The sequence below is a fragment of the Chiloscyllium punctatum genome, chromosome 1 (assembly GCF_047496795.1).
Source record: "Chiloscyllium punctatum isolate Juve2018m chromosome 1, sChiPun1.3, whole genome shotgun sequence".
NCBI classification, from domain to species: Eukaryota; Metazoa; Chordata; class Chondrichthyes; order Orectolobiformes; family Hemiscylliidae; genus Chiloscyllium; species Chiloscyllium punctatum.
The window spans coordinates 42,307,056-42,329,519 of record NC_092739.1 but is presented as its reverse complement, the minus strand read 5'-3'; the positions used below and the strand labels follow the sequence as shown (position 1 = coordinate 42,329,519).

At 38.6% G+C, this 22,464-nt stretch overlaps 1 protein-coding gene across 5 annotated transcripts in view; it reads left to right on the top strand.

Annotated features, from left to right (window-relative positions):
- The window catches only part of klhl8 (kelch-like family member 8), a 28,618-nt gene extending 6,534 nt beyond the window's left edge, over window positions 1–22,084 (top strand). For all 5 annotated transcript variants that reach the window (XM_072549047.1, XM_072548952.1, XM_072549031.1 and 2 more), the window contains 10 exons: window positions 935–1,021; window positions 1,442–1,743; window positions 4,450–4,998; window positions 7,922–8,108; window positions 10,159–10,302; window positions 10,385–10,496; window positions 13,483–13,651; window positions 14,788–14,947; window positions 15,996–16,197; window positions 20,017–22,084. In XM_072549047.1, coding sequence (XP_072405148.1) covers window positions 1,546–1,743; window positions 4,450–4,998; window positions 7,922–8,108; window positions 10,159–10,302; window positions 10,385–10,496; window positions 13,483–13,651; window positions 14,788–14,947; window positions 15,996–16,197; window positions 20,017–20,140 — 1,845 coding nt within the window. In that variant the 5' untranslated portion in view covers window positions 935–1,021; window positions 1,442–1,545 and the 3' untranslated portion in view covers window positions 20,141–22,084. The remainder of the gene's footprint in view (window positions 1–934; window positions 1,022–1,441; window positions 1,744–4,449; window positions 4,999–7,921; window positions 8,109–10,158; window positions 10,303–10,384; window positions 10,497–13,482; window positions 13,652–14,787; window positions 14,948–15,995; window positions 16,198–20,016) is intronic.
- Window positions 22,085–22,464: the final 380 nt, after the last annotated feature.

Here is a 22,464-nt window from a genome sequence, read left to right as displayed (position 1 = left end):
TCCTGTGAACAAATCTGGTGAACTTTTGTTGCACTCCTATGGCAATAATTGCTTAAGATGAGAACAATGATAAATGTAGTACTCTAAGTGTGGTCTAAGCAAACTGCTGTATGATTGAGGCAAGACTTTACTATTTCTGTATGTATATCCTCTTGCAATAAAAGCTAGCATTCCATTAGCCTTCCTAATAGCTTCCTACACTTGCATGTTAGCCTTCAGTGACTTAAATCCCTTTGTATTTCTACACTTTCCAGCCTTAAGCAATACTTTGCTTATGTTTCTCCTATCAAAATAGATAATGTCTCATTTTCCCTCATTATACTTCATCTGTATGTTCCTGTCCATTCACTTCAGTGGTTTTAATCTTCCATTAGGCACAGTTCAGAAACCATACACACAACAGCATATGGCTTCACACACCACTTATGTCTTTTTTTACCCCTGTCGGGTCTACAGTGCAGTTTGCCAGCTACACTAGTGTGTGAAGAGTATAACTGCGAAGGTCAGCTAGTCAGAAGGCCAACTCAGTTCTCTAATATGGTATCCCAGGTCTCCACAATAAAAGTTTCATAAACCTCACCACTCCATGTCAGCCAATGTTCCCTCAGACCTCTGATGCCATTTGTATGCTCCATGCATCCTATCAGTATCAAAACTAGGATTATATAATTTTTTTCAATAATCATAGAGCAGTTTAACTCATGATAGAAAAGATGACAGGACATTTTGTAACATGTTTCACCACATTATGTTGCCACCTTTGTTGGAAAAGCAATCATGATAGTGAACAAGTACACAAAGCTGATCAATATCAATGTCAACTTAATCTTTAAAGGATGGTTTAGTGTGATTCATCTCTGCATTAAAATCAGATCTACATTACAGCACCTAATAATGAACTTGAAGTGGAAAAACACTTGTACTTTCCTTTCAGAATGTTCCTGACTCCATTAGCTTCAACACCTTTCAAACCAGATGTGCTTTTAGTGGACTTTCAAAAACGTTCCTGACCCACAAAAAGGTGAGAGAGAAATACCGCTGGATTGAAAGTAGAGGAAAAATTGGATTTCCTGTAGAAGAAAAATTGACCACTGCACTGAAATGAGCCATTTTGCCCCACCAAAATTTGGCCCAGTGTCTTCCCATGATCATTCAGATCTCAAATAATTTCCTTGGTCTGAAACCCCAATTATAAAAACTGATTTTACAGAAATGCAGCGTGTCAAATTATAATTTGAATATTTGTGTGTAAATTGGTGATGTTTTTCAATGCAATCAAATGAATTAAAATTACCCATTATTATTCAGTATTAATATAAAAGGTTGGGGCCTGTTTTATTCTGTTTGTCTCCGATATAAATTATCTGACAAATACTATGTCTTGTTGATTATGGATGAGAGTCTGTGAAATTGCTAATTCATTGGTATTTGTTCTACCTAGGAAATAATACATTTGCAAATATTACCGAAATGCTTGATCCACAAAAGGTATTGTCTTGAACTTTACAATTAGATACTTCACCAGAAGGCATAGCATTTAAACAAATGGCTTCAGGTGATATGATTCCAGAAAACTTGAAGCATCATCAGCTGAAGAACAGGAGGCTTCACTGCAGGACATTTGGCCATGATACTGAAGCAGATGGATGTTTTATTTTTGAAGCAGATGAAGCTTGGAAGGAATATCACCGTGCTCTATTTCAGTTCTATGAAGCCAAAGAACTTTGTGATGTAACATTGAAGGTGAGAAGAATGCCATTCTTTCAGGCTTTAAAATAAAAACAAAGGCATGTTTCTCTCATCAGCAACACACTCTTGACAGACAGGAGTGAAAAGTATATTAGGAATGTGAAACTTAATCTTACCCTAAGTGTCCTCATTAGGACTTTTCATTTTAAATATTCAGTGGGATGGCAAATTAATTTTTCTTGAGCTATCACAGGACTTGATGAATATTAGTGTAATTTAGCAAATGCTGAACAGTGATGTTCCAATGAGCTAATGTAGTGTGCAAACCCCAATATTTCAGAACTTGTGCTCCTCAATGGCATGATTTTTTAATCAGTTGCACTGCAATGTTGTATTAGAATTCTTCTAGTGGTAGAATATAATACACTACTTTTGCTTAAAAGTGTTAGTAACTCTGGGTGAAACAGTAGGGATTGGTGAAACACTGGCATAGAGAAATTTCTGACTTGCATGTTGACTCTTTAATAAAACTATAAAGTTTAATACTCTGGTGCGACCTCTCTGTGATAATCTGGATTGATGTTATTGTCTTGCTAATAAAGGTTGGTGTATTTGAAGGTCTTATTGCACTAAGCTTAGGGAAAATATTGTGCAAGCGTATATCTGTAAAACCTTGATATACCAAAACTTCTCAATGTTTTCAGATTGTATAAAGCATCTGCATTCTTGGTGGAGTATTAAAAGGACTCTCTAGTTAGTTTCTTAAATATACCAAAATGACACTCAGTCATATTTCAGCTGATGCAACTGGAGGCATTTGAGCCTCTTGGTCAAACTGTGCTCTCAGGTTAAAAAGCTAATTACACTCCTAACTCTATGGTGGTATTTATTTGTTGAAACTTAATAGAAGAATAAAGGCAGTCTAAATAACTCTATGCATACTTTATTTTCAGGGGAAGGTGATGGCCTAGAATTATTATCACTAAGCTATTAATCCAGAGACCCAGGTAATATTCTGGGGACCTGGGCTTGAAGCCCAGCATGGCAGATGGTGGAATTTGAATTCAATAAAAATCTGGAAAGAAGAGTCTGTTAATGACTGAATCCATTTCCAATTGTTGGAAAAACCCATCTGGTTTGCTAATGTCCTTTACGGAAGGAAACTGCCATCCTTATCCAATCTGGTCTGCATATGAGTGCAGACTCAGAGCAATGCTGTTGACTACCCTCTGGGCTATTAAAGATGGGTAATAAATGCTGGCCCAGCCAGTGACTCCCTCATCCTCTGAATAAATACAAAAAAAATTATTACAGTGACAGGCAACAAATTCCGTCTTAGTGTAATGTATTTTTGCATGGTCTAGATGGGGTAGTAGCTTTTGATCCAGTTTGATTCCAGTCTTTGTCGGGGGCATGTTGGAAGTCTTCTAATGTGATACAATCTGTATTAAATTTGCTTGTCAGCAGCATAAATAGCAGCTAATGCAGTTAACTGGTCAATACCAGTGCGTGATGTTAATTAAGTATCTTTATTAAATTAGAATAACCTGTTTGGTAAACAGTCATTTTATTTCTAACCCTTCAATGCAAATTTTTGTTTTAACGTAAACAACAATAACACTGTTATGGCAGCTTGCTATGTTAACATGCTTTTAATTTTTTAATGTCGGCATGGACAAGTTGGACTGAGCCATTATAATTTTTACATGCAACAATTTGATTCAAAAAAGAAACCTCAAATGAAGATTTCACTTTCTTCATTAGGACTGACAAAAGGAAACGTCTGTCAACTCAAATGTTCAAGAATGTTGTTACTACCTTTCAAATAGGAATCTTTAGCGATACATTAGTTTACCAACAGTTTCTCTAAGCTTCCTAATGACAAAAATTATACCTAGTGATTACATAGGATGCAATGATTTTCAAACCTCAATTTGTCAAAAAATTAAACGTCCTTATAGACGTTTATAAACTCATGAGGGACCTGGATAGGGTAAATAGACAAAGAATTTTCCCTGGGGTGGGGAATCCAGAATTAGAGGGCATAGGTTTAGGGTGAGAGCGGAAAGATATAAAAGAGACTTAAGGGGCAACTGTTTCTCACAGAGGGTGGTGCATGTGTGGAATGGGCTGCCAGAGGAAGTGGTGCAGGCTAGTACAATTGCAACATTTAAGACACCTGGATGGGTATATGAATAAGAAGAGTTTGGAGGGATATGGGCTGGGTGCTGGCAGGTGGGACTAGATTGGAATGGGATATCTGGTCGGCATGGACAAGTTGGACCAAAGGGTCTGTTTCCGTGCTGTACATCTGACTTGATAAGTATGGTGTTGGCAGTAATTGCCACTCAAATGCTTATGAACGTTCACCTCTTTCAGGTTTGCTAATCATCTGATTAAATTATCATTTATACTTTTTATATTGGATAATAATTAATATTGAGTTTTCAGGAGCTAGTTTTCGCACCTAATGTGTTAAACTTAAACTGGTTTATGTGAACAAAATTCTGATTCTGTAAGTCAAAACTGCAAAATAAGTCGGTTGGCCAGAAACGTTCAAAATATTCATGTTATAATTTTAAGTGAATTTGCTGTTTATTGCACATTAATGCTTTGTATGGAAAGTAATCTGTGTCAGCGATTGTTCCCTGCTTAGTAGATCTGGCTACTTGTTGTGCATGATGCAACCCAAAGACTATAGGTTTAGCTTCATTTTAAATTGTTACTAAAGTGATATTCTTTTGTTTTCTCTCTGCATAGGTGGGGTCCAAGCTTATCCCATGCCACAAATTGGTGCTGGCCTGTGTGATTCCTTATTTCAGAGCAATGTTCCTTTCTGAAATGGCTGAAGCCAAACAAGATTTGATAGAGATTAAAGATTTTGACGGCGATGCGATGGATGACCTTGTCAGATTCGCATATTGCTCCAGGATTACACTTACTGTAGACAACGTGCAACCTCTTCTCTATGCTGCTTGCATTCTGCAGGTAGAACTTGTGGCTAAGGCATGCTGTGAATACATGAAAGCCCATTTTCACCCATCAAATTGCTTAGCAGTCCGATCTTTTGCTGAAAGTCACAACCGAGTTGACTTGATGGGCATGGCAGATAAATATGCCTGTGAGCATTTTAATGAAGTAGTAGAATGTGAAGACTTTGTAAATGTTTCACCAAAGCACCTCATCGCACTTCTTTCATCCAGTGATTTGAATGTGGAAAAAGAAGAGCAAGTATATAATGCTGCTATGAAGTGGTTGCACTCGAATCCACAGCATCATGCTAAATGGTTGGATCAAGTTGTTGCTCAGGTGGGTTGACATTAATTTGCAGTTCAATTTTGCTGGTGTAATTGGAAGTCCTTTTAACACATTTACCCATTTACACTGTTGAGGATGTGGAGGATTTCAAAGATATTAAGGAGACATGAGTTACTTCGCCATTTAAAAAAAAAAAGAGCCAGACAAAATTGAACCCAGTTTTTATGGTCTCTGTTTTATCCATCATCCATGTCTGTTTGGTATTCGCGCAAGTACTAGATGACTAGTCATGGTGGTTGGACGGTACAGGTCATTCTGTTATAACACGTGTTTCATTAGCGTGAATTTGCAGTAACAGGATTGATGAACTGGGGGCACTGTTTGTTTCTAAAGCATGTAATGGTTATAATGTGATTCTGGCTGTAATTTTTAAGTACAGATTTGATTTGGCATTTGTTTTGCATTTAAGGCATGTCGAGAAAATCTTTTGTTTTCTTCCAAGATATTAAACCCATGAAATGCTTGGATTGTTCAAGGCACTTCATAGAACATAGAACATAGAACAATACAGCACAGAACAGGCTACGATGTTGTGCCGAACTTCTAACCTAGATTAAGCACCCATCCATGTACCTATCCAAATGCCGCTTAAAGGTCGCCAATGATTCTGACTCCACCACTCCCACGGGCAGCGCATTCCATGCCCCCACTACTCTCTGGGTAAAGAACCCACCCCTGACATCTCCCCTATACCTTCCACCCTTCACCTTCAATTCTATAAATTAGACAAGGCTTGGAATTTAAGATACAACCTACTTCTAGTAGGTTTGTAGTCATTTAACAGGTCATAAACTTCCTATGAAGGGTGGGCAGAGGCACTGATCGAGGTCCTTCCCAAGCTGGTGTTTGCAAAAAGAATGAAATTGCCAGGATGGATTCAGCTGCTATACCTCACCAGTTGTGCTTCCTTTGCCCATAAAGCATAGTACTTCCAAGCTATTTATCTAGTGGAATTGGAAGACTCTGCCTTACTTGGAAAGTATGACCTTTTCCTTAAAAGAAGTCCTGATTCTTCAACTGAAACAGACTACTCTCCTTCCACAGTAGAAAGGAATGGTGCCACTTTGAAGTCCATACGATGCTACAGGGCATCATGGAACATCTAGTAGTAGCCATTTCTTTCATGAAATTTGTGACTGGGACAAAAATGGGATAGACTGGCAAATGGAAGCCTTGCCATTTCTTCCCTCCAGTAAGCTATGCAACGAAGAATTTTAAGCCACAAACATGTATCCCAGATATGTTCTTTTCAACACAAGCTTGAGGCACCTTATCTTATAACTAAATATTTTTGCAGCCTTTTGAATTCACCACTTGAGTTCAACAATTTAAGATCATGAATTCTGTTCCCTTTGCCTAATTTTTGCTGTCCTGTTTAATTGCGTATGCAGCTCTTGATCTTTTCAAATTTTGGATTTTGAACATGCACATTCGTACCCACTCTGGACAATTGTTCTATTTGTTTACTTGCAGCCATTAGTACTCCTGCTTTTTGTGTTAAAACCATTTTTGTTTATTATGGCACAATTGTGTTGAGTCAAAATTGGATAATCTGAATCTCCTGTTAGGAAGTTCAGGTTTCCTCTGCAGAACAGGAAATCCTATGATAAATTGAACTTCTGAACTGGTAACTCCAGATTAGCTAAACTTGCACAAACTTGCCATATGACCAGACAACCAATTGAGTGGATGTCCAAAAACCCAGGCAAGCCATAATTCAATATTGCAACCTCACTAAAACCATGCAAGTATAACCTGCAATAAAATCAAAAGTGCTGTCGATTGGACACAACGAAGTTGAGACAGCAAGTAGGAAAGTTAAGTGGGAGATTGCAGAGTTTGTTAATCATTCCTGAAACTTAAGACAAAAGTATTCAAGCAGTACACTCCAGCAAGAAAAAAGATGAAAGTGGCTGCCTATCTTGACATCAGAGAAACTTTGCAAGACAAGTTTAAGGCAGCTGAGTAGTAAACATTCCCGTCTCTAGTTCAGTCCTGCCAGAGAGCAGAGCCACCTTGAAAAAGAGACTGAGCCTCAAGAAGTTAGCTCGCATTAAAATATGGCTGGACCAATTAGAGACCAGGCATGCATCCTCTTCAATACAGTAATCCAGAGCTGTGGGTGCATAGTTACAACTATGGCAGGTAACTTACTGAAAAATAGTCTTGACCGTTTTTTTTATGTGAAGCTGGAATGGTTTATTGAACTTTACCAGATTGCTCTTTACACATTTCATTTTTAAACATTAATAATGAAAAGTGAAGCAAAGAGTGTGTCACTGTACAGACTGAGCTGACATCCATTCCAGAGATGTGCAGGTTACATGGATTGGCCATGCTAAATTGCCCATAGTGTCCAGGGATCTGCAGGCTAGGTGGATCAGCAATGAGAAATACAGGATTACAGGAATGGAGGGTGAGGTGTCTGTATTGGTGCTATTTGGTGTGGACTTGTTGGGCCGAATGGCCTGCTTCCACATTGTACAGAATCTGTGATACCATGTCACAAGATACCTGATCACATGCCATTTGATCTCCCAGTTTCTACACACGTTATTACATTGACTTTGCAAATATTGGACCCTAAGAATTGCATAGACACAAATTAGGAGCAAGAATGGCCTTTTCAGCTTGCTTGGCCGCCCAACATAATTACGGCTGATCATCCAACTCAATACCTTGTTTCTGCAGCTTAGCAATACACCATGTACCCTACGTTACAGCAGTGATTACATTTTAAAAGTGTTTTAATTGCAAATTAGTTTGGGACATTCTCTGGTAATAAGTGGCAATAGTATATATATATTATATACGTGCAAGTTTTACTTTCTTTTTTGTAAAGAAACAGTCAAATAGTGTAGCAGCGCAATAGGAATTCCATCAGTTGTAGTAATTAGTTGTTCTTTACTGGCAGGTTCGATTGCCTTTGTTGCCTGTTGAGTTTCTCATGGGGTTTGTGGCTAAAGAAAACATAATCAGACAGAATCTGAAATGCAGGGACCTGTTGGATGAAGCTAGAAACTACCATCTTCAGTTGAGCAACAAGCCAGTACCAGACTTTGAATATTCCATACGCACAACATCAAGAAAACACACAGCTGGTAACAAAACTTATTTATTTGATTTGAATAGATGATTCTAATATAAACTTCTTTTAAAGAGAGAACTTTTCAACTCTTGTATTGACACAAGCTGTAACCTCATTTTTTAAGTATTAGACTTGCTGCTATTGGATCCTCCAAGTTTTTAGTTAAATATCTGTAACACTCATCTCGCATATACATTTACATTCACCCTTCACTCTTGCTCAGGGCTGACATTGTTAAACTTATCATTTGCCTGCAAGACTGAATGCCATGACCTATTTGGTAAGAGGTTAATTGGATTGAAATGACCTGTAGGCTAGGCTGTGTTCATTCTGTTACTGCTATAACTTCCATGTAGATCTTAAAGTCCAACATCTGCCCACAGCAATTGGGAAAGTAAGAGTTGTGTAAATGTGAAATCCTTATGCACTGGATCAGTCGATGAATATATCGCAAGACTATTTTGTGAACAGTAAAGGCAATAGTGACAAAGGTAGAAAGGCATTAAATATATCTTCCAACAAAATAAATCACAGGTTCTGTATACTGAAATGATTTCAAGTGACTGAAAGCTGTGCTGTATTGGGAGCATGTTGTGGGCGGCACGGTGGCACAGTGGTTAGCACTGCTGCCTCACAGTGCCTGAGACCCGGGTTCAATTCCTGCCTCCGGCGACTGACTGTGTGGAGTTTGCACGTTCTCCCTGTGTCTGAGTGGGTTTCCTCCGGGTGCTCCGGTTTCCTCCCACCGTCACAAAGATGTGCAGGTCAGGTGAATTGGCCATGCTAAATTGCCTGTAGTGTTAGGTAGGGGGGTAAATGTAGGGGCGTGGGTGGGTTGCACTTCAGCGGGTTGGTGTGGACTTGTTGGGCCGAAGGGCCGGTTTCCACGCTGTAATGTAATGTAATGTAATCTAATCATGATGACTTATTATGGGGAGTTGGGGTTTTGTCAGTGCAACAAACTGGAGTTAAATTTATTGCTAGGTCTGATTTATTGTTCCATTTTTATTTTTGTAATATTAAGTGATTGTAATAAGAGAGATTTGTTACAAAAGCATTTTTTGCTATATGAATAAGATTATATCTTATTAGAACATTATTACCCTTCATATAAACGTTTTATTTTTCTTGTTGTTTTCTGACACTGAAATTTGAGAATTTTTAATCAACGGTTTTCATATTACAATACAGTTAGATTTTCTAATAAATTGGGAAACTGCAGTTTTTCTGGAGGCATTGTTTTGTTAAAATGGGTTATATTGAATTATTTATGTTGATTCCGGGTGCAACATTGACATTCTAATGTCGTTTCCATGAAGATACCTTTTTTAAAATATTAAGTATCAGTGGACAGTGCTGTTTACAGATTCAAATTATTTTTGCTTCATTAGTTGAAATGTATAATTTTATTCTAAGAGTGAGAATAGTAGTGATTTCTTTCTACCAGAGTTGAGAGTGTGGTGTTGGAAAAGCATGGCCAGTTAGGCGGCTTCCGAGGAGGAGGAGGAGAATTGATGTTTTGGCCCTTTATCAGGAATGATGAAGGGCTTATGCCCGAAACACCGATTCTCCTGTTCCTCGGATGCTGCCTGACCAGCTGCGCTTTTCCAACACCACACTCTCTCTACTCTGATTTCCAGCATCGGCAGTCCTCCCTTTCTCCTATTTGGTTTCTTTCTACTTTCGATTTGAAGTTAATTGATCTGTTCAAAGTTCTAAACAATAGCTTATCAGCTCTCCAAAATCTGTCTCAATTATTGCAATCTTAATCAGATTTTTCATGGTATGATCTGTGAAACACAGCACTTTATTGCATTATAGATCAAAATTTTACTTTTCCCAACTAATGTTTTTCCTTGGCTGCATACTCTGCACAGTACTGTAAAAACATCAAATAAAGGGAAACTTGGTATGAACTTGAATCTGTTTGCCATGTCTGTAATTACTCAATTTTTGATTTGTGGTCACCATTTATTCTTATTTTGTTATTCTGCTAAAAGATGAGGTTATTTTGATCTTAAACTATGAAAATTCAGATTTTGTGTTTAATCTATTTGCTACAGGTGTCTTGTTCTGTGTTGGTGGCAGAGGAGGAGCAGGTGACCCATTCCGTAGCATCGAGTGTTACTCGATTAGCAAAAACAGCTGGTTCTTTGCGCCAGAAATGAACAGCCGGCGACGACATGTTGGAGTAATCTCAGTGGATGGTGAATAATATTTTAATTGATATAACATTTATTTTTGAAAACCTATTAACATTTTTAATCACTTAATTTTTTTGAAACACAGGGAAAGTTTATGCTGTTGGAGGGCATGATGGAAATGAGCATTTAGGCAGCATGGAAGTATTTGATCCACTGACAAATAAATGGATGATGAAAGCCTCCATGAACACTAAAAGGTAGGCTTATCTTTAAATAGCATTTAAACTATGACATTAAGTAGAACAACCCAATCTTTCAAATTATGCAATAAAATGCTCATCCTTTCATCTAGATCTTAAATAATTTTATTGATTTTAGTAAAGGAAGCAAGAAGACCAATTGAGTTAATCTTCCATGTAGAAGTGATCTGATGTGCATTGGGAACACCCAGCTGTGTCTTGTTATGCAAAAGTCTTGCTCACTTGTTACTGATGTAGACTGGCTCCTGGTCCCCAAGTGTTTGTTGTCTATATTTTAAAAGACTTGCCTTTACATGCTTACCCTTTGAGTAACTGTAGCTTTAAAGCCTTTTCTTTTTGAACTGTGTTCCTGGCCATTTCTTTCCATCTTACCTTTGGTGATTTTTTTTTCTCTCCTTAGAATCCCTACTGTGTGGAAACAGGCCCTTCAGCCCAACAAGTCTATACTGACCCTCTGAAGAGTATCCCACCCAAACTCATTTCCCTACCATATTACTCTACGCACTGATATTACTCTCCCTGACTAATCCACCTAAACTACACATCCCTGAACACTATAGGTAAATTGGCCATGCTAAATTGCCCAATCTGCACTGTGGGAAGAAACCCATGCAGACATGGGGAGAATGTGCACACTCCACACAGACAATCACTTGAGGCTGGAATCGAACCCAGGTCTCTGGTGCTGTGAGGCAGCAGTGCTAACAACTGAGCCACCGTGCACACAAAGTCATGTCTTCAACTGTCGAGATCCACAGTCTGGCATTCCATTTTCGATCCTACCACTTTGCTTCTGTCTCCATTTTTTAAAGACCTTCCTTTAAAAACCTTCCTTAAAAGTTGTTTAATTGATCAAATTGTTGTCACTCCATCTATTCTTTTATGTATTCTTGTGTCTATTTTCCTCATTCATGTGAGGTAGCTTGAGAACTTTTTCTGACAATGATGGAGTTGTATAAATTATTCTAGTCCTTCGACCAGAATGCTATATAACCACTGCCATGTCTCTTAACATCATCTTTAAATTTCACAGTTTCATTCCCTGGGTGTCAAACTCACCAAATGCCAGGTGATGATGATACATCTAATCAGTGATTTGCAGATCAGTAAGTGAAACTCAATGGCATTTATTTTTAGAGGACTGGAATATAGGATGTGGAGTTTGTGTTGCAACTAGGCAAAACTTTGGCTAGACCCCAGTTGGAGTACTGTGATAAGATCTGGGTGCCATACCTTCGGAAGAAATATATTGGCCTTGGAGAGAGCACAGTGTAGGTTTACAAGAATGATTTCTGGGCTTCAAGGTTAAATTTAAAGTCACCACTGTCTTACTGGACCATAAGGCTGCTTTTTCATTAGAGAAAGGTGACTGGTGATGATTTAACTTGAGGGTCACCATGCCTCCGGTAAGGAGAGGCTTTGAGAAAGAGTCCTTCATGGTAACCTCAGTCGGTGGTAATGGTGGTGTGGTTGTCGTTGTCACTACTCTGCTTCACAGCCAGCTGTCCAGCCAACTGAGCTAAACCAGATTTCTCTAGAATTTAGAAGGTTAAGGAATGATCTGATTGATATCTTCAAGCTATTAACAGGAAAGGATAGGGTAAATAAAGAAACTGTTCCCACAGATTGGAGATTCTAGAGCCAGGAGGCATACAGGTCGTTCTGCTTTAACACAACACTTGTGTTCCTCTGCAACCCGGCGCTGTAGAAAATCACGCTATGGAAACAGCTATAGAAAATTACAATGTACACAATTGCTACTCCCTTTCGGTGGAAAGTTCACTTTATCCAAACAGTATCCACAATTTGTCAATCACTTTATAGCGAGTTCATGTTTTTGAAACAAGTTATACCAGAATGACCTGTAGTCTGAGAATCAGGACCAGACAATGCAGGAGTGATGTTAGGTTGGTAAGGGGTTTGAAACTCCCTTCTACAATTGGTAGTTGATGCTAGATCAGTTAGTTTTTAAATCTGAGATTTATTTGTTTAAAGCAGAAGTATTAAGAGATCTGGAATTGCATGCAGAACCCCCAATCCCATTGAATGGTGAAACAGGTTTGAGGGGCTGAATGGCCTACTCCTGTTCCTGTGTTCCTATTGTACAGTAAAAAGGTCAAAGAAATAGTAAACTATTCAAAAATCATGGAGAAATGGTTGAGTTGTAAGTTCTGCTAAAGGAAAAGTCTTTTCCGTCAATTCTTAATTCAGTCCTGCCCTTTCATTTCTGCTTTAAAGCAGATGTTTTGCAAAACGTTAAGTTGGGCTTTTGCTTTCAGTTTTAATTTCTTATTTTGTACCCTGTATGTTAGCACTCCGAGTACACAGGCCTGCCAGTGCTGTCAATTAAAATAGTTTAACATTTGCCAGCCAGTGATGACGACATCATTTGTCTGTTAAGTGGCAGTATAGGTAGGTGTTACACAAGTCAAGTTGGACTTAAATTTCTACCTCTTCTGTGTTCTGCTTCTTGCCACGTTGTATTATTTTGTCTGTTCTGATGAAGTTTGTAGATATATTCTGTTTCCTGATATTCTGGGAGTGACACAAAATTGTAACTTAAAGTTGATATAAAAATAAAATACACTTTTTTAAATATAGAAAAGGACGGCACAGTGGCACAGTGGTTAGCACTGATGCCTCACAGCACCAGAGACCCGGGTTCAGTTCCCGCCTCAAGCAACTGTCTGTGTGGAGTTTGCACATTTCTCCCCGTGTCTGCGTGGGTTTCCTCTGGGTGCTCCAGTTTCCTCCCACAGTCCAAAAATGTGCAGGTTAGGTGAATTGGCCATGCTAAATTGCCCATAGTGTTAGGTGAAGGGGTAATTGTAGGGGAATGCATTGCTCTTTGGAGGATCAGTGTGGACTTGTTGGGCCGAAGGGCCTGTTTCCATACTGTAAGTAATCTAAGTAATCTAAAAGCTTGATATGATTCTGATGTCTTGGTTCAGTTCTGAAATTGATATTACTTTAATATCTTCAGGAGAGGTATTTCTCTGGCTTCCCTTGGGGGTCCAATTTATGCTATTGGAGGTCTAGATGACCATACATGCTTTAATGATGTTGAGAGATATGATATAGACTCTGACCTGTGGAGCACCGTGGCTGCAATGAACACACCAAGGGGTGGTGTGGGTTCAGTTGCACTCAGAGTGAGTACTACATAACTTATTAACTTGTATTTTGTGTTTCTGGTTATGCTTATTTCTGAACATTTCAAGATTATTATTACATTTTACGTAATCCATGTTAATCACATCCCACAATGCAGTGAAGACTGTTTGAAATTTCTAGATAAGTTATGATTATGAATCCTAAATCTACAAACTTTTAAAGTATGAGTTTGTTTTGAGAGGGAAACCTGTTTTTCAAATTTACATTAAACGTCGATCCTTGATTTAGACCCAAATTGAATCTAGAGACACTGGAGAATAACCTAAAGTAACATATTGCAAATATACCAGAACTGAGGCTATCCCTAGCAGGGAATTTTAAATATATTAAGAACCTTTTCTGTAGAAAAGTGAAGATTGGAGAGTAAATGGAGGCATTTTAGATTAAAAAGGATTTAATGGGGGGCAAATATTGAAATGAATGGTGAAATCAGTACTTTGGACTGTTGGTTTCCAGGAGAAACCTCTTTACCCAGCGAATGGTTAATATTTCCAAAATGTTACCAGAAGCACTGGTTGATGTAAAGGCACAGTTACCTTCAAAGGGAATCTAGATAAACACAACAAAGAGGATATATTTGATGGGATTAGATAAAGAAATGAAGGTGGTATGTGTGGAGAATAGTAACTGGTATGGATGAGCCCATCTGCATGCTTGTGAAATGAATTCAAGAATTTGAATTCATTTTATGATGTTATTTCAAAGGAACTCCTAAAGAAGTTGTAAGTAAGGCTGTTAGCCCTCCTGGACTGTCTGGGGTTCTTTCCAAATTTGGGGGTGATGTCTCGATCACTATAGTTAGTAACTGAACAGAAAAGAGGAAATATGTATGCACTTTAGGTCATTTCAAGCATAAACACCAGCGAAGACAGTAAGTTGTCTCCATTTATTTAACCTTTGCAGTATTTGGTCATTTTTTTTGAAGACTATGGTCTAAAAAATGTATTAAAATGGACTTTTCAACTCTGTCATATCTTGTTTTAACAAATCTGTAAGAGTATAATGCCAAACTTCTGTCTGTAGCAAATGTTGTTGCCTCAATGTGATTTTGTTCTACCGTTTTCCTGTTTCATGATATAACTGTGGCCAAACGTTTGCTTATTTCTTCATTTAGAGCCATGTGTATGCTGTTGGTGGGAACGATGGCATGGTATCTTTGTCTAGCGTTGAAAGATATGATCCCTACTTGGATAAATGGATAGGAATGAAGGACATGGGACAAAGAAGAGCTGGAAATGGAGTTGGTGAATTAAATGGTTGCTTATACATAGTAGGCAAGTAAAAATCTTACGTATTGATATACTTTTAACAAATGGTTTGTTGAAAACAAGAATCAAATGAAATTAAGATAGTGACTTAATAATATGGTCATTCCTATCTTCAAATTCAGTATGGAGACGAATCAGATAAAATGTGTGCTGTGTATATGTATATATATTTATGTATATGTGACTGTGCTTTATACATTCTTTTTGACTTACACAACACATTAAGATTAGAAAAGAGGTGAGGGATGAGAAGATAGGAATGTTACTAGTAGTGAGTGCAACCTGCTGTCAGTGAACTTTAATGCAATTAAATACCCTAAATTGTACTCCATCGCAATAATATGGTTGAAATATGATTGTCATCTACTTAAAAGGCATAATTCTGAGTCCAATCTTCCACTGTTTTTCCCTTCAGTCATAAAATGCATTTTCTAAATCAATAGAAATTAATGCCTTGTAGAATAGTTTAATTCATAAATGGTGTACAAGAGATAAATTTGTCCTTAATTTTGTTTTATGGGAAATAGAATTTGAGAGGCAAGTTCGATTGGAGAAGCGTGTAGCTTCATTTGGTTCCATCCCACTGTCTGCACAGAAGAAAATGCAGCATGTTCTCAGGGTTGGGCTGGCTTTGAATTAGTGTTGGAACTGCTGCTGTATTGATTTGTTAATTTGACTCTATTACATGAAAATTACTACAAACCTTTTTCTATTCTCAAATTTATGAAGCAACTTTAATTTTCTCGTATGCAATGATTTTATTGTGTTCCTGTTTTTTGAGTTGATAAGCTTTCTTTTCCTTTTACCTTTCTGTTGTGGGGCAAGTGGCACTGCAATTGTACTTTATCACTGTGTTGCACACAGTAGCCTGTCAGTGTTTTCCTTTTTAACAATTTGAGTTGGTTGGTGGAATTCAGTGTATCCTGTGTTCCAAGATACAATGCTGGAAAAGAGTTCAGCCTGCATCCCAATGGTGATGTTTCTTGTTCTTGTACCATTACGGCATTTCATTTTTATCCCCTTTGCAATCTAAATCTATTTGTTTTTAATTTAGGTGGCTTTGATGATAACTCTCCACTCAGCTCTGTGGAACGATTTGATCCACGTACAAATAAGTGGGAGTATGTGGCAGAGCTTACGACACCCCGTGGTGGCGTTGGGGTTGCAACTCTAATGGGTAAAATCTTTGCGGTTGGTGGGCACAATGGAAATATTTATCTGAATACAGTGGAAGCTTATGATCCAGTGATGAACAGGTAAATATGTATGTCTGTTGATCATCAATTTCTACGTTGGACAATATGTGCCATTGTTGGAATTGAGCTTTTTACCTTGTGTTGAATGTTGTGATCCTTTTTGCAACTTCATTCATTACTGAACATTCTAGAAAGGAAAATATTGATTGCCCTCCAAATTACTGTATTTACATAAGTTGTAGTTTGAAAAAGACAAGAATCTTTACCTTTTACAGTCCACCTATACACAATTTCAAACTTAATCTTTCTGCACCTCTCTTGTATTGTTACAAATGTTATTACTTTTGTATCATTGGTGTTATGGACTCGGGTTCTGAAATACAATTTGCCCTTCCCTGATGGATTCAAGGGTCTAAAGTTGAAGGGCTAAATTGAGCACCACCTCCATGACTTTTGTTTCCCTGGCCCCCAACACCTCAACTTCACCATGGACATCCAGACCCTGTATGCATCCATCTGCCGTGGTGAAGGCCTCCAAGCCCTCTGTTTCTTGCGGTCCCGCCAACCCAACCAGTACCTTTGCACTGACGCACTCGTTCAAATGGCTGAACTGGTCCTCAACCTCAGCATTTTCCCCTTTGAATCCTTCCACTTCCTCCAGACCAAAGGGGTAGCTATGGACACCCGCATGGGCCCCAGCTATGCCTGCCTCTTTGTCGGTTACGTGGGACAGTCCATTTTCCGCAGCTAAACCAGCACAATGCCCCACCTTTTCCTCCACTATGTCGATGACTGTATCGGCGCCACCTTGCGCTCTCATAAGGAGGTTGAACAGTTCACCAACTTCACGAACACCTTCCACCCTGACTTCCAATTCACCTGGACCATCTCAGACACCTCCCCTTCCCTTTCTGGATCTCTCCATCTCCATTTTCAGTGACCAACTCAACGCAGACATCTATTTCAAACCCACTGACTCCACAGCTACCTGGACTACATCTCCTCTTGTAAGAATGCTATCCCTTATTCCCAATTCCTCCACCTCCACCGCATCTGCTCCCAAGAGGATCAGTTCCACCATAGAACATCCCAGATAGGCTCCTTCCTCAAGGACCACAGTTTCCCCTCCTACGTAGTCGACGATGCACTCCAACACATCTTCTCCACTTCCCGTACCTCTGCCCTTGAACCCCACCCCTTCAACTGCAACAAGGACAAAACCCCCCATGGTCCTCACCTACCACCCCCACAACCTCCGGATACAACCGGTATCATCTCTACCATTTCTGCCACTGACACACAGACCCCGCCACCAGGGATATATTTCCCTCCCCACCCATATCTGTATTCCACAGAGGCCATTCCCTCAGTGACTCCCTTGTTAGGTCCACACGTCCCACCAACCCAACCTCTACTTACGGCACCTTCCCCTGGCTCTGCAAGAAATGCAGAACCCATGCTGCATGCGTCATCCGTCCAAGGCCCCCAAGGATCCTTCCACGTCTGACAGATGTACCTGTACTTCCACACACACCTTCTACTGTGTCAATTGCTCTTGATGTGGTCTTCTCTATGTTGGGGAGACAGGATGCCAACTTGTAGAATGTTTCAGAGAGCATCTTTGGGGCCCATGCACTAAACAACCCACTGCCCTGTAGCCGAACACTTTTTAACTCCGCTCCCACTCCCCCAAGGACGTGCAACTCCTGGGCCTCCTCCACACCACCAAAGTCTAGCCACCCAACCGCTGGAGGAAGAACACCTCCTCTTCCTCTTTGGGACCCTCCAACCACACAGGATCGATGTCAATTTCACTGGTTTCCTCATTTCCCTCCTTCCCCAACCACCCCCCACCCCCTTCCCCCACCTTATCCCAGATTCAACCTGCCAACTCAGCACGGCCCTCTTGAATTGTCTGACCTGTCTCACCTATCCGTTCCACCCTTTCCTCCAACCTGTCACCATCCCCTCTGCCTTCATCTACTTATCACTTCCCCTCTTTTCCCCCACCCCACTTCCCCCCCTTCCCCTCCGGAAGAGCTCACGCTTGAAATGTCGACTCTCCTGTTCTTCCAATGCTGCCTGACTGGCTGTACTTTTCCAGCACCATGCTTTTCAACATTGTAATCTAATATATAATCAATAAAATGAAAGAAAAGTGATTTTCGTGCAGTGAATTTGTTCTTTCCCAACATTTTAAAATGAGTGAGAGCACAATCTCACCTACTATTATAGCTTTGCAATGTAAGCATACTGTGATCCACAATGTTTACTAATTTGAATTCTCAAGTCTCCTGTCAGTGTTATACAGACCATTTTCATAATATTATTTGATGAAGCAGATCATTTATACCATGATTCTTCCTCACCCTCCTGAGCAATCCAATCACAGCAATCTTCTCTGCATCATTTTTGGAGAGTGAATCATATGCTGTTGTATTTGTTCCTACTGCAAATGCTTTTAAAATTCATGCCACCACAGACCACTTTACTTACTAATGAAAATCCACTGTGATGGAATGTTTGTGATGGAATAACTGCTGTGAAATTAACTGTGTATTATGGTTTGGTTGTTTTGCATTGAATATTAGTACATAACAATGAATTGATTATATTTTACCCCTGTGTGGTCTAATAGTTGTTGATGCTCCTTGTGCCTACTACCTTTTGAGAAAATTAAAAATAGGAGCAAGAGTAGCCATATGGTCCCTTAGGGTAGCTCCACCTTGCAAAACGATCCCAGTTGAGATTCTGCTTGCACACCACTTTTCTATAGTCATTTATTCCCTTTGTGTTCCAAAACACTATTGATGACAGCATTAGGCAATGAGTGAGCATCCATGGCCCTTTGGGGCAAGAACCCCAAAACATCTCAGCTCTCTTAATGAAGAAGTTACTCCTCATCCTCCTGGTCCTAAATAGTTGATCTAATGTCCTGAGAATACAGCTGCTTGGTACAGGTTCTCCAACCAACAGAAACTGCCTTTCGCATTTGAACTTGTCAGCCCTTGAAGAATTTAATACATTTCAAATATCTCTCTTCTTTACTTCAATGTAGGCTATATTACTTGACCTGTTCTCATAACAGCCATTTCATTTTAGGAATCAATTGAGACAATTTTCATTGCTCTCCCTGTGAGGCAAGGTTAACCTTTCTTAGGAAGAGAGATTGAAAGTCCATCCTGTGGCCTCAACAAGTCTTTCATAATTGCAAAGAGACTTTCTTATACTTGCACTCCAGCTGCTTTGCAATAAAGACTTAAAAGCTACCATATTCTAAAACAATGTGCTGAGAATTCTCATTATTCAGATTTTCAGAAAAATATGCTGAAAAACTCAGTCTGGTAGCATCTGTGGAGAAGGAAACAGTTGACATATTGAGTCCAATATTCCTCCTTTTCTGTGTTTCTCCAGTACCTTCTGCTTTTATTTAAGGCAAACATATTATTTGTTTTCTCATTTCTTGCTGTGATTGGTGTATGAGCTTGTCTAAATTTCTCTTATCAATGTTTACTCATATTTCTTTATCATTTTAAAAAATTGTCTGTTTTACTATTCTTTCTACCAACATAATTTCACATTTCCCATGTTAAGTATTTTAAAATATTTTCCCTCTTAACCCTTAATACATTGCTAACATGGATTGTTTATTCATGTTAATCCTTTTTAGTCACCTGCAGTTAGTTTCCTTGCTGGATGTATCAGAACATGATGAGAATATTTCCACGAGAGAGAAAATTATCAGGATGCACTCCTAAAATAAGTAAACTAGAATAGTAAGCGTTAATATGGATAATCTCTTCCTGAAAAGGAGGAAATTCAATGGATTTATTAGCTGATGCTTTTCATAATGTCTTTTCCCTTTTTACTTTCTTATAGGTGGGAGTTAGTTGGATCCATTTCACACTGCAGGGCTGGAGCTGGAGTTGCTGTGTGTGCCTGTCTGGTCAGCCAAATTAGAGATGTGGGTCAAGGGTCCAGCAATGTTGTTGACTGCATGTGACACTTACAAATGTCGTGGAATACAATCGAGAAAATAATCTTAGAAAAATGTTTCCATTCTGGTCAATCAATTATTACAAAATGAAAGCAAAGGCAGGGAGAATTGATCATGTGCCCTGTAATTGTTTTGTTTGGTATATAAAATGCATGGCATTTTCTTACAGGTAGATTTTATTTGTCAGAATGATTCTAGGTGGTGATACTATCCTGTTGGCCTTCAACCCCCATTTCATTTGCATTGCTGTTCCTTTGGAACTGTTTAAGGCAGGATTGAATGCACTATGCATTCACTTTTGTGAATTTAATTTCTCATTATAAATCTAAGATTGAGCTCTGCAATACTGGCTGAGGATAAATAAATCTTATTTTAATATACCTTTATAATATCATAGCAAAACGAGATGCAGAAGAAAAACAAGCTTCGTGGCAGTTTTTAAAATGTGACCTGTCAAAAGCATAAATGTTGTAGATTTTTTTCACATTGAAAAATGGGTTGGTTCTAAAATCTCTTTTTAAAGGAATGCTAAATGTATTCCTCTCCCTTCTCTGCCCCAGTTTTAAGCCATTTGTGGTAAGTGTGTGGCCTTGCTTTTTTCTCAAACTTTTTAAGCTACATATAATTACCCATGTTTTCAATGAGAAATTTGTAAAGCAATAATTATTGTTTTGTGGAGTTAAATGCAATAGTGCACTACTTGTTTAATGGCCAAACTGCCTGTATCCTCATCAGTGATTTGAACCCCTGCACAAATTGAAAGCAATAGCAATTTCAAAATTAGACATGTCTGGGGAGTCCGAAAGTGGACTAAGATTTTCAGTAGTAGTGCTGTTGTATATTTCATAAATACTTTGAGAAAGAAAACACATCTTAAATATTGCATAAGTTGACATTCCTACAGATCTCTGTATTAGCTCTGAATATTTACTTTGGTGTATTTCTCCTTGCAGTTTTATTTTCTTAAAGGAGAGTTATTATGGATTTTTGAGAATGAATGAAGCAAAGGAATAATACATTTCTCCTCTTTAAATTTGGAAAAACTGAATGTTTCTGTATTTTTGCACATTAAGCCATGATTACAGCCAGGTTCCTCATGGAATGTGCTTCCCCAAACAGGGAGTTTCACACACAAGGATAATTTCAGCCCTGGCTTAATCTATGGTTACATACAAATAAGTATTGACAAAGACCTCTTCGTTGAAGAATTGTCAGTCAGACAGAGGGACAGAAATAAACCTCTGTTTTGACTGGGGAAGAGATGGGAGAAAACAAATACATACAGAACAGTTATCTACCAAATTATTTTTGAGAGAATCCAGTCTGGTAGCAGTAAGAAATGTTGGCATTCAGTATTTCAAGCTATAGTTTACAGTCATCATGAGAGGTAGCACACAGAAACAATATATTTTTGCGAATGCTTCAGGCTAAGTAACAAATTCTGTAGTATTAAGCTGGTAAATAAAATGTCAACAAGGAAAATTCACTTGTCCTTATTTAACCCTTAAGCATATTTAAGTAATGCACTGTTTTGAAAACATAGATCAGTTTATAAAATCTTTCTGAACAAAAATTAGTAATTTTAACAATCTTAGCAAATATTTTTCCATTGAAGTAGGTTCATTGTTATAATTGAAAGCATGAATGTTAGTTAAAAACTAAATTAAAAATCCAAAATATTATGTTCGTTTGAATTAAATTATTTTGTGACTTTTTGCTTTATTATCATTTATGAATTATTTGAAGTGGTTGAGTTATGACATTTCAAACGCAATAAAATTTAACTTTTTATTGGCAGTGCTGAGTAACATTGAAGACTTTTGTAGCTTGAGGAAAAGTTTTGTTGAGTCTCAATCTTTGTATACAAATAAGATTTGTAACTTGTTATAATTGAGGCATTGATATTGTCTTTATTATATATTACTTGTATGATTATATTAAAAACCTACATTTGTGTGCACTTTTGTCAACTATTTTTCATTCTAAATTGTAATATCAGCTACTTAATTTATAGAATCCCTACAATGTGGAAAGAGGCCATTTGGCCCAACAAGTCCACATCGACCCTCCGAAGAGTATCCCACCCAGGCCCATTCCCCTACCGCTCTACATTTTCCCTGACTAATGCCCCCAACCTACACGTCCCTGAACACTATGGGCAATTTAGCATGGCAATTCACCTAACTTTCACATTTCTGGACTGTGGGAGGTAACTGGAGGAAGACGTGGGGAGAATGTGCAAACTCCTCACATGCAGTTGCCAGACGCTGGAATCAAATTTGGGTCCCTCACGCTGTGAGGCTGCAGACCACTGAGCCACTGCTGCCCCT